General features: G+C 40.9%; 3 protein-coding genes across 4 annotated transcripts; all 3 read right to left on the minus strand.

Moving 5' to 3' along the window:
• Nucleotides 1-14: 14 nt before the first annotated feature.
• Nucleotides 15-3,510, minus strand: carnmt1 (carnosine N-methyltransferase 1). 2 transcript variants are annotated; one of them, XM_031849311.1, is made up of 8 exons: nt 3,374-3,510; nt 2,721-2,916; nt 2,432-2,598; nt 2,094-2,234; nt 1,635-1,813; nt 1,234-1,347; nt 713-816; nt 15-626 (listed from the first exon to the last, which is right to left on the minus strand). In XM_031849311.1, the coding sequence occupies exons 1-8, from the start codon at nt 3,508-3,510 to the stop codon at nt 402-404; spliced, it is 1,263 nt and encodes a 420-aa protein (XP_031705171.1). In that variant the 3' UTR covers nt 15-401. The 2 variants fall into 2 exon arrangements, with proteins under 2 accessions (XP_031705171.1, XP_031705172.1); XM_031849312.1 differs by having other exon boundaries at nt 3,338-3,500.
• A 604-nt stretch (nt 3,511-4,114) lies between these two features.
• Nucleotides 4,115-6,617, minus strand: LOC116384643 (hibernation-specific plasma protein HP-55-like). The gene is made up of 6 exons (XM_031849485.1): nt 6,568-6,617; nt 5,245-5,920; nt 5,070-5,140; nt 4,768-4,961; nt 4,473-4,620; nt 4,115-4,378 (listed from the first exon to the last, which is right to left on the minus strand). Exons 2-6 carry the CDS (start codon nt 5,912-5,914, stop codon nt 4,184-4,186), a joined length of 1,278 nt encoding a protein of 425 aa, XP_031705345.1. The 5' UTR covers nt 5,915-5,920; nt 6,568-6,617; the 3' UTR covers nt 4,115-4,183.
• A 605-nt stretch (nt 6,618-7,222) lies between these two features.
• On the minus strand, nt 7,223-10,198 carry LOC116384703 (dual specificity protein phosphatase 26-like). Its single transcript, XM_031849612.1, has 3 exons — nt 8,810-10,198; nt 7,495-7,706; nt 7,223-7,416 (listed from the first exon to the last, which is right to left on the minus strand). Exons 1-3 carry the CDS (start codon nt 8,986-8,988, stop codon nt 7,223-7,225), a joined length of 585 nt encoding a protein of 194 aa, XP_031705472.1. The 5' UTR covers nt 8,989-10,198.
• Between the last annotated feature and the right edge of the window lie 36 nt (nt 10,199-10,234).

The following is a 10,234-nucleotide window of genomic DNA, read 5'->3' on the forward strand; positions in this document are numbered from 1 at the left end:
TCTGTCTCTCTCTCTGTCTCTCTGTGAAAGTCAATGGAGATGAGAATTTGTAAGACCACGGGCAGTCCAGCAGTAAAAGGAAATGTACTCTTCATGGCTTGTAACCGGCACATAAACCACTGAAACAAGATAGCAACCGAGGGTAACCGACTCATCTCAAAGCCCAGGTATCTAGAGCTGTAGAGTATTTAGAGATGTGTTTCCTGGTGATACACGTTACACAGGGCCTGCGGAGTTTAGCACCGTTCTCCATGATACGCATCATAAAAAATATAGATGACAAAATATAAAATTTATGTCCACTAATTTTTTTTTTATCTGTCCGTGTCCATTTTCTTTTTTTCATTTTGTCAGTCTAATCGTCGCCTCTAAGTTCACTGTTTTTGTCAAAGGATTTCCTGTCACGTCAGGCTGTCGGCACCTTCTCGCCGTGGTGACTTTGCGGCCGGTGGGGAACTCTGTTGTTGGTCATCTTCTCCTTCTTCTTCTTCTTCTTCTTCTTCTTCTTGACCGTTACAGTACAGGTCTGCAGGTTTTCGTGCCACAAAGAAGACACAGTCGTAAACGTATCTCAACATAGAGCGGTCGTTCTCTGTGTAGGTGGTTTGAACTGACGGTTTCTCCACCTGCAGGAGAAATACAAATACTTCTGATTTCTGAAGACAAGGATTATTGTATGCCATGAATATGAAAATGAAAGTCCTTGGCTTACCTCTATATGGAAGCCAACGTTAACAATCGCTGTCCTAATGTCTTCATAGCTTAGTTCAACTGACAGCTCATTGGCCATGTTCTCAAAGTGGTACAGCAGTGGACCTGAAGGAACATTACATGTAAACTTTAAGATAAGTTTACTGAGACCAAAGCCGTAAGCCCTTTTTCAAACAATTGTACTTTCTAATGAATAAGAAAAATGCACCCGACAACACTTTAAAACAAACAGAAACATTGATGAACATCTTATTCATGGGACATCCGGTTGTTCAGTTTTTTTGTTTTATGTGCTGAGAACAGTTCAAACATCGATGTGATTACTTTGTGAATAAAATGTAGTCTGATTTAACCTAAAGAATAGTGAATTGAAGCATTAACAAAGTGAGCTGAACACCTTGGGAAGAAATGATTGAACAGTTGATTGCAATTATTTTTTTTTTTATTTCTTGCTGTAACAAAGAGCATATTTTGCTAAAAATATGTTTACTCATTTATTATTTTTAACAAGAGCAGACTCACCCAGGTTGATCCACACTCCACCGGGTTTAAGGATCTTCCAGATCGTCTCCACATACTCGATGACATTATGAGCCGTGTCAATGAAGAAGCAGGTAGCCACACAGTCCCAGGAATCTGACCCAAACAGACGATATATTATTACATGATCATTAATGTTGCTAAGGAGCTAAATTCACCAGTGATCAATTATTCATCATTAACAGTACATTCACATCAAAATGGTCCAATTATCTTGGAGTCTTTGGCGTATGTACAATGCAAGGCCGTATTGTTACAGTTGTTTTGTGGAGCTCGCTGAGGGCATTATGCAATCTGAGAGTAAGCTCGGCCTGAAAGGACATTTAATAGAAGACAAAAGTTACTTCTTTCAATTGTGAAAGATCCACACAGCTTCAACTGACCTGATTCACTGTAGACTTCCACAAAGTCCCCTGCTACCATGGAGAAGTCTGCATCTAAAGGTAAGCTCTGAGGGTTGACATCGGGGAATATGATCGGTCGCGTTTGGTCGGAGGATTTCTTGTTGTTGCTAAACTGGTGGATCCAGGGGTACAGGGTCAGAGAGTTCACCGTTTCACACCTGGATGAAGCAGTCAAAATGTATGAGGACAGGTGGATGGATGGAAGTGGTATGCAGCAGAGTAAAAGCTTAGAATTGATTGCCAAATAACTAAATATGAATGATGTGTTATGGTTTTATTTGTGATCATTTAAACATAGTTATAGATTTATGAAGTATAATTAAGTGTGATTGTTACACATCATGCAAGCAGAGACAACTTGCATAAAATGTGTGCATAGAAAGGTGATAGTCCCTAAGTGTTGTGTAAGGCATGTTGGTGGCAGTATATATGCTGTACCTATTGAGAACAAAGTTTGAAGAGAAGAGCATGAAGAAGCTCCATTCGTTGCCCTGGCAAATATAGCCCAGCCGTGCTATCTCCCAGGCTAGACGGCCAAGCCCAGCACCCGGAATCAGCACACTCACCCTAGACACATCACTGACATAATAAAATATTCAAAATGCACATATCACTTGGAAAACATGGAGTAAGTCACATCATCAGAATTATTACAAGATGTTCTGAAACCACAGCACATTGTTGTGTCGTTGAGTATCCACATATCTCACTGTCTTAGCATGCATGCAGGTGTCTATGCGTGTGAGTCTATGTGAATGAGCATATGTGCTTCCTACTATTGGTCATTTGGGAATAGTCTTTGGATCTCTTCGATGATGGGCTGGTAGCAGGTGTCTCTCTCTGCCCGGCCTGTCTCGCTCCAGTCTCTGACAAACTGCTTTATGGTGGACTTCAGCTTGTCCATGTCAAACGTAGTAGATGGGCACACCTTCCGCGGATCCTCCTGCAAGTTGAATGAAAACACAAAACCCATAGCTAAATTCCTTGAGTAAATAACAACAAAAACCTAAGATACAACACCACAAACTGTTTTTATATGCAGTATGTATATAAGCCAAGCCTTACCCTCTCGCCATATTCAATGTTCTCAAACATGTGGAGGCTGTTGTGAACGATGCCCTGCAGGATCTCCTGGTTGTGGTCCGCACACTGGCTGATCCGGGCCAGATTGGACAAAACTTCTGGCAGCAAATCCTGGTGGCGCTGCGGGAGGCTCAAAAACTGACGCTCGGCACGCTTGACCTGCTCCTGGACATGGACCCTGAGGTGAAGACAAGACACAAGGCGGAGAAAGGGCTCACAGGGTGTTTTGTAATGGTGTCCCCTCAGGGATAACACATTCATCTGAGGAGCAATTGGGTATTAGACTGTATATTGATGCAGGGTGGGTCGAACACGCTGATCCAAATGGTTCATATATTATTCATTCTCAGTTATATTTTACGTGCGATTGCTACATCATAAGGTGCTATGACATGAGAGGAGCTAAAGTCAGAAGATCAGGACATAAATGCTACCGGAAACTGATCAAATACCAGTTGACCCGACTGTGGGAAGCTCTAATCAATGTTTGAATACATGTGAACCATCTCAGTTAGCAGCTTTCCCTCTAAACCTAGTGATCGGTCCTTGGCTATAGTGACTTGTTAGCGACATCGTTTATAGACACAAACTGTGGTTACCTGGCTTGTACTGTACTGCAATCTTTGTCAATATACCTGTAAAATCTAAAAGCATCGATTATTCTCCAGAAATGTTGCCTTTCCAGCTTGGCCTCCTCCCCGGGGCTGTGTTTCATTCTCTCTTTGTTCAAATACGGTCCTCCTTGCGGTCCTTCTCCTGTTGTTTCGGCCATGACTGAGACAAACTTGCAGCCGTCCAATCAAAACGCAAACAAAACTTCTTCTTCTCGGAAATTGTTAATTCCAGCAGAACAGGCTCCACGAGGCGTGTTGCTGCCACCCACAGTCGGATGAGGAGACTGCAGTTGGTTGCTCTGATACAGTGTCACCCGGATGAAGGCAAATAAATAAATAAATGCAATAATACAACCCTGCTCAATAATGTACATAAGTGGCGTCCCTCTCCCTCCTCTCAAGGGTTCAGAAACCTTATTATTGCTACATGTGTCCCTTTTGGTGTCCCATCTTTGTGTCCCATGTGCTTGGTTCAGCAGCAGTCAAGTCCCACCTTGTTCAACTTTTTAAATTATATTAAAAGCTGTTAAACACACACACACACACACACACACACTATACATTTAATAAATGCTCAACATAGTCACTGGTTTTATTATATTTGTTATAAAATATATCTCTTTCATGATAAATACCAAATTCTAATGCCTTTCGATAATATTTTGTCATTTAATTATTTTACCCTCTAGTATAGAAACAAACACTCATAAACATTAAAACGAGTTGCTCCACACTCAATCATAAAGAAGGAAACCAAAGAAAGAGGTTTTTCTCAGTATTTTATTTGAGACTCAACAGCTGTGCTTGAGAAAACACAAAATGCCTATTCCATCAGATGTTTGGGTTAATAATCTTGCCCATGAAGAGAACTTTTTCTGTGTTGCGTTCAATGATGACGACCATAAATGGACGATTGAACTTCAAGACAGGGATATGGCGGAAGGACATAAGTGTGATGCCAATGCCTGTGGCAGCTGCAGCAGTGGCTCCAGCTTCATCAACATCCAGGGTAGCTTGGTGAACAACCTACGGAGCGATGGAGGATAAGCGAGATTAGAGATGGAGGGAATATAGACAAGGAGAAAATATGTGTGAAATAAAATAGGCTCCCTGTCCTTACATCTGAGACTGCCAGTTTGTGCGCATCTGAAATGCCACTTAAATTTGCACGATTATCAAACATGTGTGTCATTCCCATTTCAATCAGCACATCATTCAGTGTGTAGGAAGTCTTGATGGAGAACTTTGGAATATATACGTCATGTGTCCTGAAAAAAATGGGGAAAAGACAAACATCTAGTAATTGATCTGACAGTTATAACTGACCCGAGAGGACAAAGCTGAGTTGTTTATACAGTGTCAAATCTTCCATATTAGAAACCAAAAGTGTGAGAAAGATTTTAGATTCTCCCGACCTGGACGTCATCCACTTTAACCATTTGGTGACGTGGGCTGGGCAAATGGCATTCTCCAGTGTTGACATGTCGTCAGGTAACAACAGCAGCATGGAGTAAGAGCTGTTGAAGGGCAGCTGGAGGACTGATGTGTTAATCGCCCTGTCGTAATAGGTATCAAAATGCTCCTCCATATTCATCATCTGGACTGGAACCTGAAAAATGACAGCTTAATCGTGAGGTCCCTTAAATGGAAAAGATACATGATGATGCATTATTGCTGTTACTCAAAACCATTCTGAATAAATGGTGCAACTTTGAACCTTGGTGTTCTCATCCACCATGAAGATGTCCTCCTTGGTGAGTTTGGGATCAAATGGAGTCGCCCACATTCCTGTTTGACGATGAGCAAAAATAAAACACAACTTATGGTTGAGACATCAAATTGAAAGGTGTGACCTCAAAACCAACCACATCTCATCTCACATAACCTCTTACCTTTGTAGTAGATGTAGCTGATGAGATACATGACTGTGTTTGGATCCAGGTTTTCGACCAGCTTGTCTATCTTCCCGTTGGTCTTCTCCTCCACGTACTTATTGATGGTATTGGCAGTATCTGTGGTTTGGGTGAAGTTGACGCTGAACCCATCTGCTAAGTAGGACTGCTTCAAGGCCTCCAGGAACTCGGGATGTGCCTTGAAGTTGTTGTCCACGAATACAGCGGTCCCTTCACTGGTGTCTTCCGGAGGTGTGTTGTTTGTCGTTTTGAGGAGAATCTGGAAGGCCTGATCTACATCTGTCTGCGTCAGTAAGGTGTTGTTGAACCCCAGACCACTGAAAAGCTGACGGTGGGTCTCCTCCCGTGCTCCTGTGGACAAGGCAGCCAAGGCGACAGAAACACTAAACGGGGAGAAGAAGATATTCTTGCCTTCGGAGTCAGCATGAGCTGCTAATTTCATGTACAGACGGTAGGCAAATTCTTTGTTTGCTAAAGTCACCAGTGGGAGGCTGTTGGCACTGCCATCGGATGCAGTGTCTTGATCTACCTGACCATTGCCATGACTATCGTCGGCATGGTGATCATGGTGACCATGATTAAGGTGATGGCCCCTCCCCATGCAGATCACTGCTGATAAGATCCAGATACCCACTGCTCCACGCATCATTGTGAACTAAGACAAAAGTTCAAAAGGGCAGCATTGTTAATTTGGGTTACACAATGTTTGCTATTAGAAGTACTCATTCACTGATTCTCCTAGACCACAAACATGACGATTTAAAGGCCCTAAAAAAATGATTTTCTTAGATCTCTTCATATGAATGAAGGGCTCCTGCTTTCTGCAGACATTAGTGCAGTTTTGGTTGTTTTAGATACATTTCTTTTTCTCTGTGCCTTGAATCAGATCCTGATGAGTAGGGCTGTTTGCTTACTGTCAGTCAAATCTGACCAAACTCCACCCACACAGTCCTTATGAAGCAAATCAGCAGAAGTATTAAGTGTTAAACTCAGAATAAATTATACTTAAAGATGTATTTTTGGATTCACTAAAAGTTATGTTATTGAGAAATACTTAAAGTTTATAGGGGATTTAATTTTCAATTCCTGAAATTACAACATTATATGCAGTGAACCTCCAAAGAGAGGCTAAGAAGAGTAAATCTTGTCATTTCTAAAGAATTTACATTTACAGTTGTAACTCTCGACGTCCAATTCTAGTGTGCATAGTTGTAATTGTTGGCAGAGTAGTTAAACCTGTATGTGAAACACATACTGCTAAAACAATACATCTAAGCTCTCTCAATTCTTTTAACCACGTACCTTCTCCTGGTGGAAGCACAGACAGCGAAGCACAGGCTGGACAGAGTGAAATGTCCCTTTTATAAGATTGATCAGAGCAACTGAACTTTGGCTTTGTTTATTCTTTATCCCAACCTCTTATTTGCTCTGGCCCTGCATTTGTTCTGTGTAATGATTACTGTTGAACCATTGCATCAATCTAAGATTCTACAGGATGATAGCACAAGCCAAGCTGCCGATGTATTCTTCAGCAACATGTACGAAAACATGTTAGTGACGATTATTGTCTCAAGCTCAGACTCTGTATCATACTGTGCCATACAAAAGAAAGCAAATTAATGATTTTGTATGTAATCAGCACTGACGTGTAAATTGAATGCCACACATTCACCAAAAGCTGCATCAAATCCACATTTTTTAATGTAAAACTTAAATCCATTTAACATGTACAAATTGACAGAATATAAATATGTTTTAACTACAAGTTAAAGGCAATTAAAACATGATGCAGGAGATGATCAGTGCTGCAAGTCCCTTTTCAAAAACAATATTAGTACAAGTATATGAAATCCATGTATCCTATTATTATACTTTTAACAATATGCTTGAGCTATCTTTTGTCACATTTTGTTCTCATGTTCTGGACCCATGAAAACCCGATGCTACCAGGCAGCGTTCAGTGTGTGCGAAAGAGACGGCCATCCAGTTTGATGAGCTGTCGGAGGAAACCTCGATTAGGGATGACACCCCGGTTATCTTTCACAGCACAAATAGCCTCCACGAGGGTCAGGTTCTGCTTCAGCATCAGGTAAGCCAGGACCAGGGTGGCGGAGCGGCTCACTCCTACGTGACAGTGCACCAACACTTTGCCTGAGAATTCAGAGAAACATTGCAACATCAATTTGAAAACAAACTGCCTTTAAATGCATCCGCTAACCCTTCTCTCACCTCCTCTGCTGAGAGCCCTGTGGATAAAGTCTGCTGCTGCCTGGAAGTTGACGCTCATATCAAAGCCACAGGAGTCTTGAGCCTCTACGCCCATGTAGGTGATCTCCATGCCCTCGTAGATGTCTGGCTGTACTCCGCGTTTACTGTGAGCTGCATTGAAGATGTGAGTGACTCGATGCTTGGATAGATCATCCCGGTTCTCTGCACTGTGTCTGAAAAGCACAACGCTCTGTATTCACTGACAGTGTCTGACAAGGTGTACAATATACAGTCAAATGTTGCAGGTGTTTCTTGATGAACCATTTGCAAGTGTTGTTGCATGTTGCATAGCGATTGATTGGTATTTTTAAGTTGCTTCCAGACATGTGAGCTGAATTTATCAAGAGATCCGAGATGTGCTTTCATGGTGAGGCATCAGTCGAAACTTTCACATACTAGCATAGCTGTAGCTTTTACACATGTTCCCAATGTGGAAGGCAACTTGTGGGATCCTAAATGACACATTCTGCAATTGAAACTGATTCATGATCAGTTCCTCTTTAACACGTGGACTAAATCAAAGTCTAGACTTGGGCAATATTTGTAAAAAGGTCTCAGTCCACTGTCTCTGTCACAACGCAATAATATTTGGAAAATAACACAGCACAGAGTTACAAGGCCATGCTTCATTATTGACAGCCAGTCTGAGGCCCAATCCCAATGTCAACACTCACAGGTTTTGAGGCGCACTCCTGCAAAGTCTGTGAGGGTTTAGTTCTGTCAATCACCGAGTGTTTGAGGGCTCTCTCGCAGACATTTTGAGCCCTTTACGAACCCTTTCCGTAAGTCAGCATTTCTTCAGACTTTGCTCGAGGGGATTACCCAGAATTCATAGCAATGTGACGTTTAACATGGGGTTACCAGTGGACGCATGCAAAAAAATGTTAAAACGAAGAGGCAAATCACATTTACTCAGAAACATTTAGGATTAAAGATGGAACATAAAAACACATAATCAGAGGAATGAGACTGTATTACACAGATTTATTTATCAAACATTGAATTATGTCATTGAAGCCATTGTGACAAAAACGAGTAAATGGATTATTTGAAATAACTTCTCATTTTGAGGAAAGCGCCTGGAAGACGTTCAAATTAGAGAGTATAAAATAAATACCCACAACTGTACATAATATTGCTGACATTGTAGTGGTAACGTGTTATGTTGCAGCAAAGTGCTGTTACATTCCTATTTACACCATTTCAAGCCCTCACAGTCTCTGGATGTTGGGATTGGGCCTGAGAGTTTTTAAAAATAAAAAAGCGAGTTACTTACTGGTCACCAATGTAAAGCCTTGGCCACACTTCATCTGCATGGCTGATGATGGCTTTGCCAGTAAACAAGAGTCTTTCCAACTCAAACACTGCTAAGCCAGGTGAACTCAGGTCAATTTCCACTTTGCGAGGAGGAGGGTCATCATTCCAGGAGGCAGGAGGCTTGGATCTATAGGACATTGCTGTTTCTGTGGTGTGCCCTTAGGTGACACAGGCGTTTTCCAAGAGGCAACTTCTAGTCCTTTAGAAATACTCAGTACAAAAAGTCAAAAACAAAAAAGATTGCAGCAGTTTGTAGCCACCTAGTTTACCGAAATGACTTCCAGAGTGAAGTTAAAAAGTAATCCAACAAGCTGTAGGGAACCACTGCAGCAAACTAGGCAGAACGAATGGCACAGGTGATTTTAGTTTCAGGCTTCTTTGCCTCACTCACCACAGGGTTTCCTAAGGTTCGTCAGGCCATCCGACCCTCGCATTAAATCCAGCCCATGTGCCTCAAGCCCTCAGGGGCCTGTGTTATGCTTTTGCATCAAAATAGCCGTCTATTTAAAGACCTGTATGCTGCCTGGCAGATGTAGGACATGTGGACCCATGCAGCAATTGCCACTTAACAAAAAAAAAAAAAAAAAAGAAGCAATTTCTCATTCTTCAATTTTATAACAGGATTTTCTTTTTAGGAATGAAATACGCTCATTTATCGGCCCCCACCATCCATATAGAGCTGAATATTTCTTGGATAAATTTGCTTTCTAACCCCTCTTTGTACACACTATAAAACAAGTGAGAGAAAAAAATAAAATTCATTTGATCACAGTTTAAAAAATATACTGACATTTAATTATTTCTCTGCTATTTTCTCACTTAATAATTGAAATACTCATCAGGCAAAGATTCCCATCTTGTTAGAAACGTGCATTACATCTTGAACTGTACAGTTATGCTCCATGTAAACAGAAAGTTAACAGCACAGGGAAATGAACACATTGACAGGCGATCTGTTTTTTCCATGCAAAGCTTGTGATCATATTTTTTATTTATTTTTTTCTTTCCAACTATATAAAACCATCCCCTGAAATATGGCACTCTTTTTTTAAATTTTCTTTTAATGAATGATTGAAAAATAAAACAAAAAACGACTTGTTCTAAACATGAAAATAGATTATGGTGCAAATCTGGATTTGTATAACAAGGGTATCAGTGTGGCAGAAAACACAAACAAGGTCCAAATTAAACACTTGATCCAAGTGCTGTGAACAGCGTTGTCATTAAGCACAAAACATTACTGAAAATGTTGAAGTACATACAGCAACTGATGGAGCACTTAATTCTGAAAATACAATTCACTTGCTTGTCATACATACATACACATATATACACACATACATACACATATATACACACATACATATATATATATATATATATA

Source organism: Anarrhichthys ocellatus, unplaced genomic scaffold (genome assembly GCF_004355925.1).
Source record: "Anarrhichthys ocellatus isolate YVR2014 unplaced genomic scaffold, GSC_Weel_1.0 scaffold9, whole genome shotgun sequence".
In the NCBI taxonomy this organism is placed as follows: domain Eukaryota; kingdom Metazoa; phylum Chordata; class Actinopteri; order Perciformes; family Anarhichadidae; genus Anarrhichthys; species Anarrhichthys ocellatus.

Bases quoted from the DNA above. Each gene is read 5' to 3' on its own strand.
- carnmt1 (XM_031849311.1), bottom strand. From the start codon at position 3,510: ATGGCCGAAACAACAGGAGAAGGACCGCAAGGAGGACCGTATTTGAAC. The intron at 2,599-2,720 runs GTAAGGCTTGGC...TTCAACTTGCAG, and splicing joins ACATTGAATATGGCGAGAGG to GAGGATCCGCGGAAGGTGTG. The intron at 1,348-1,634 runs GTCAGTTGAAGC...TGTTTGGGTCAG, and splicing joins GGAAGTCTACAGTGAATCAG to ATTCCTGGGACTGTGTGGCT.
- LOC116384703 (XM_031849612.1), bottom strand. From the start codon at position 8,988: ATGTCCTATAGATCCAAGCCTCCTGCCTCCTGGAATGATGACCCTCCT. The intron at 7,707-8,809 runs GTAAGTAACTCG...TGTGCTTTTCAG, and splicing joins AGGCTTTACATTGGTGACCA to ACACAGTGCAGAGAACCGGG. The intron at 7,417-7,494 runs GTGAGAGAAGGG...CTGAATTCTCAG, and splicing joins CAGGGCTCTCAGCAGAGGAG to GCAAAGTGTTGGTGCACTGT.
- LOC116384643 (XM_031849485.1), bottom strand. From the start codon at position 5,914: ATGATGCGTGGAGCAGTGGGTATCTGGATCTTATCAGCAGTGATCTGC. The intron at 4,962-5,069 runs GTTCAAAGTTGC...GTCATTTTTCAG, and splicing joins TGGTGGATGAGAACACCAAG to GTTCCAGTCCAGATGATGAA. The intron at 4,621-4,767 runs GTCGGGAGAATC...CATTTTTTTCAG, and splicing joins TTAAAGTGGATGACGTCCAG to GACACATGACGTATATATTC.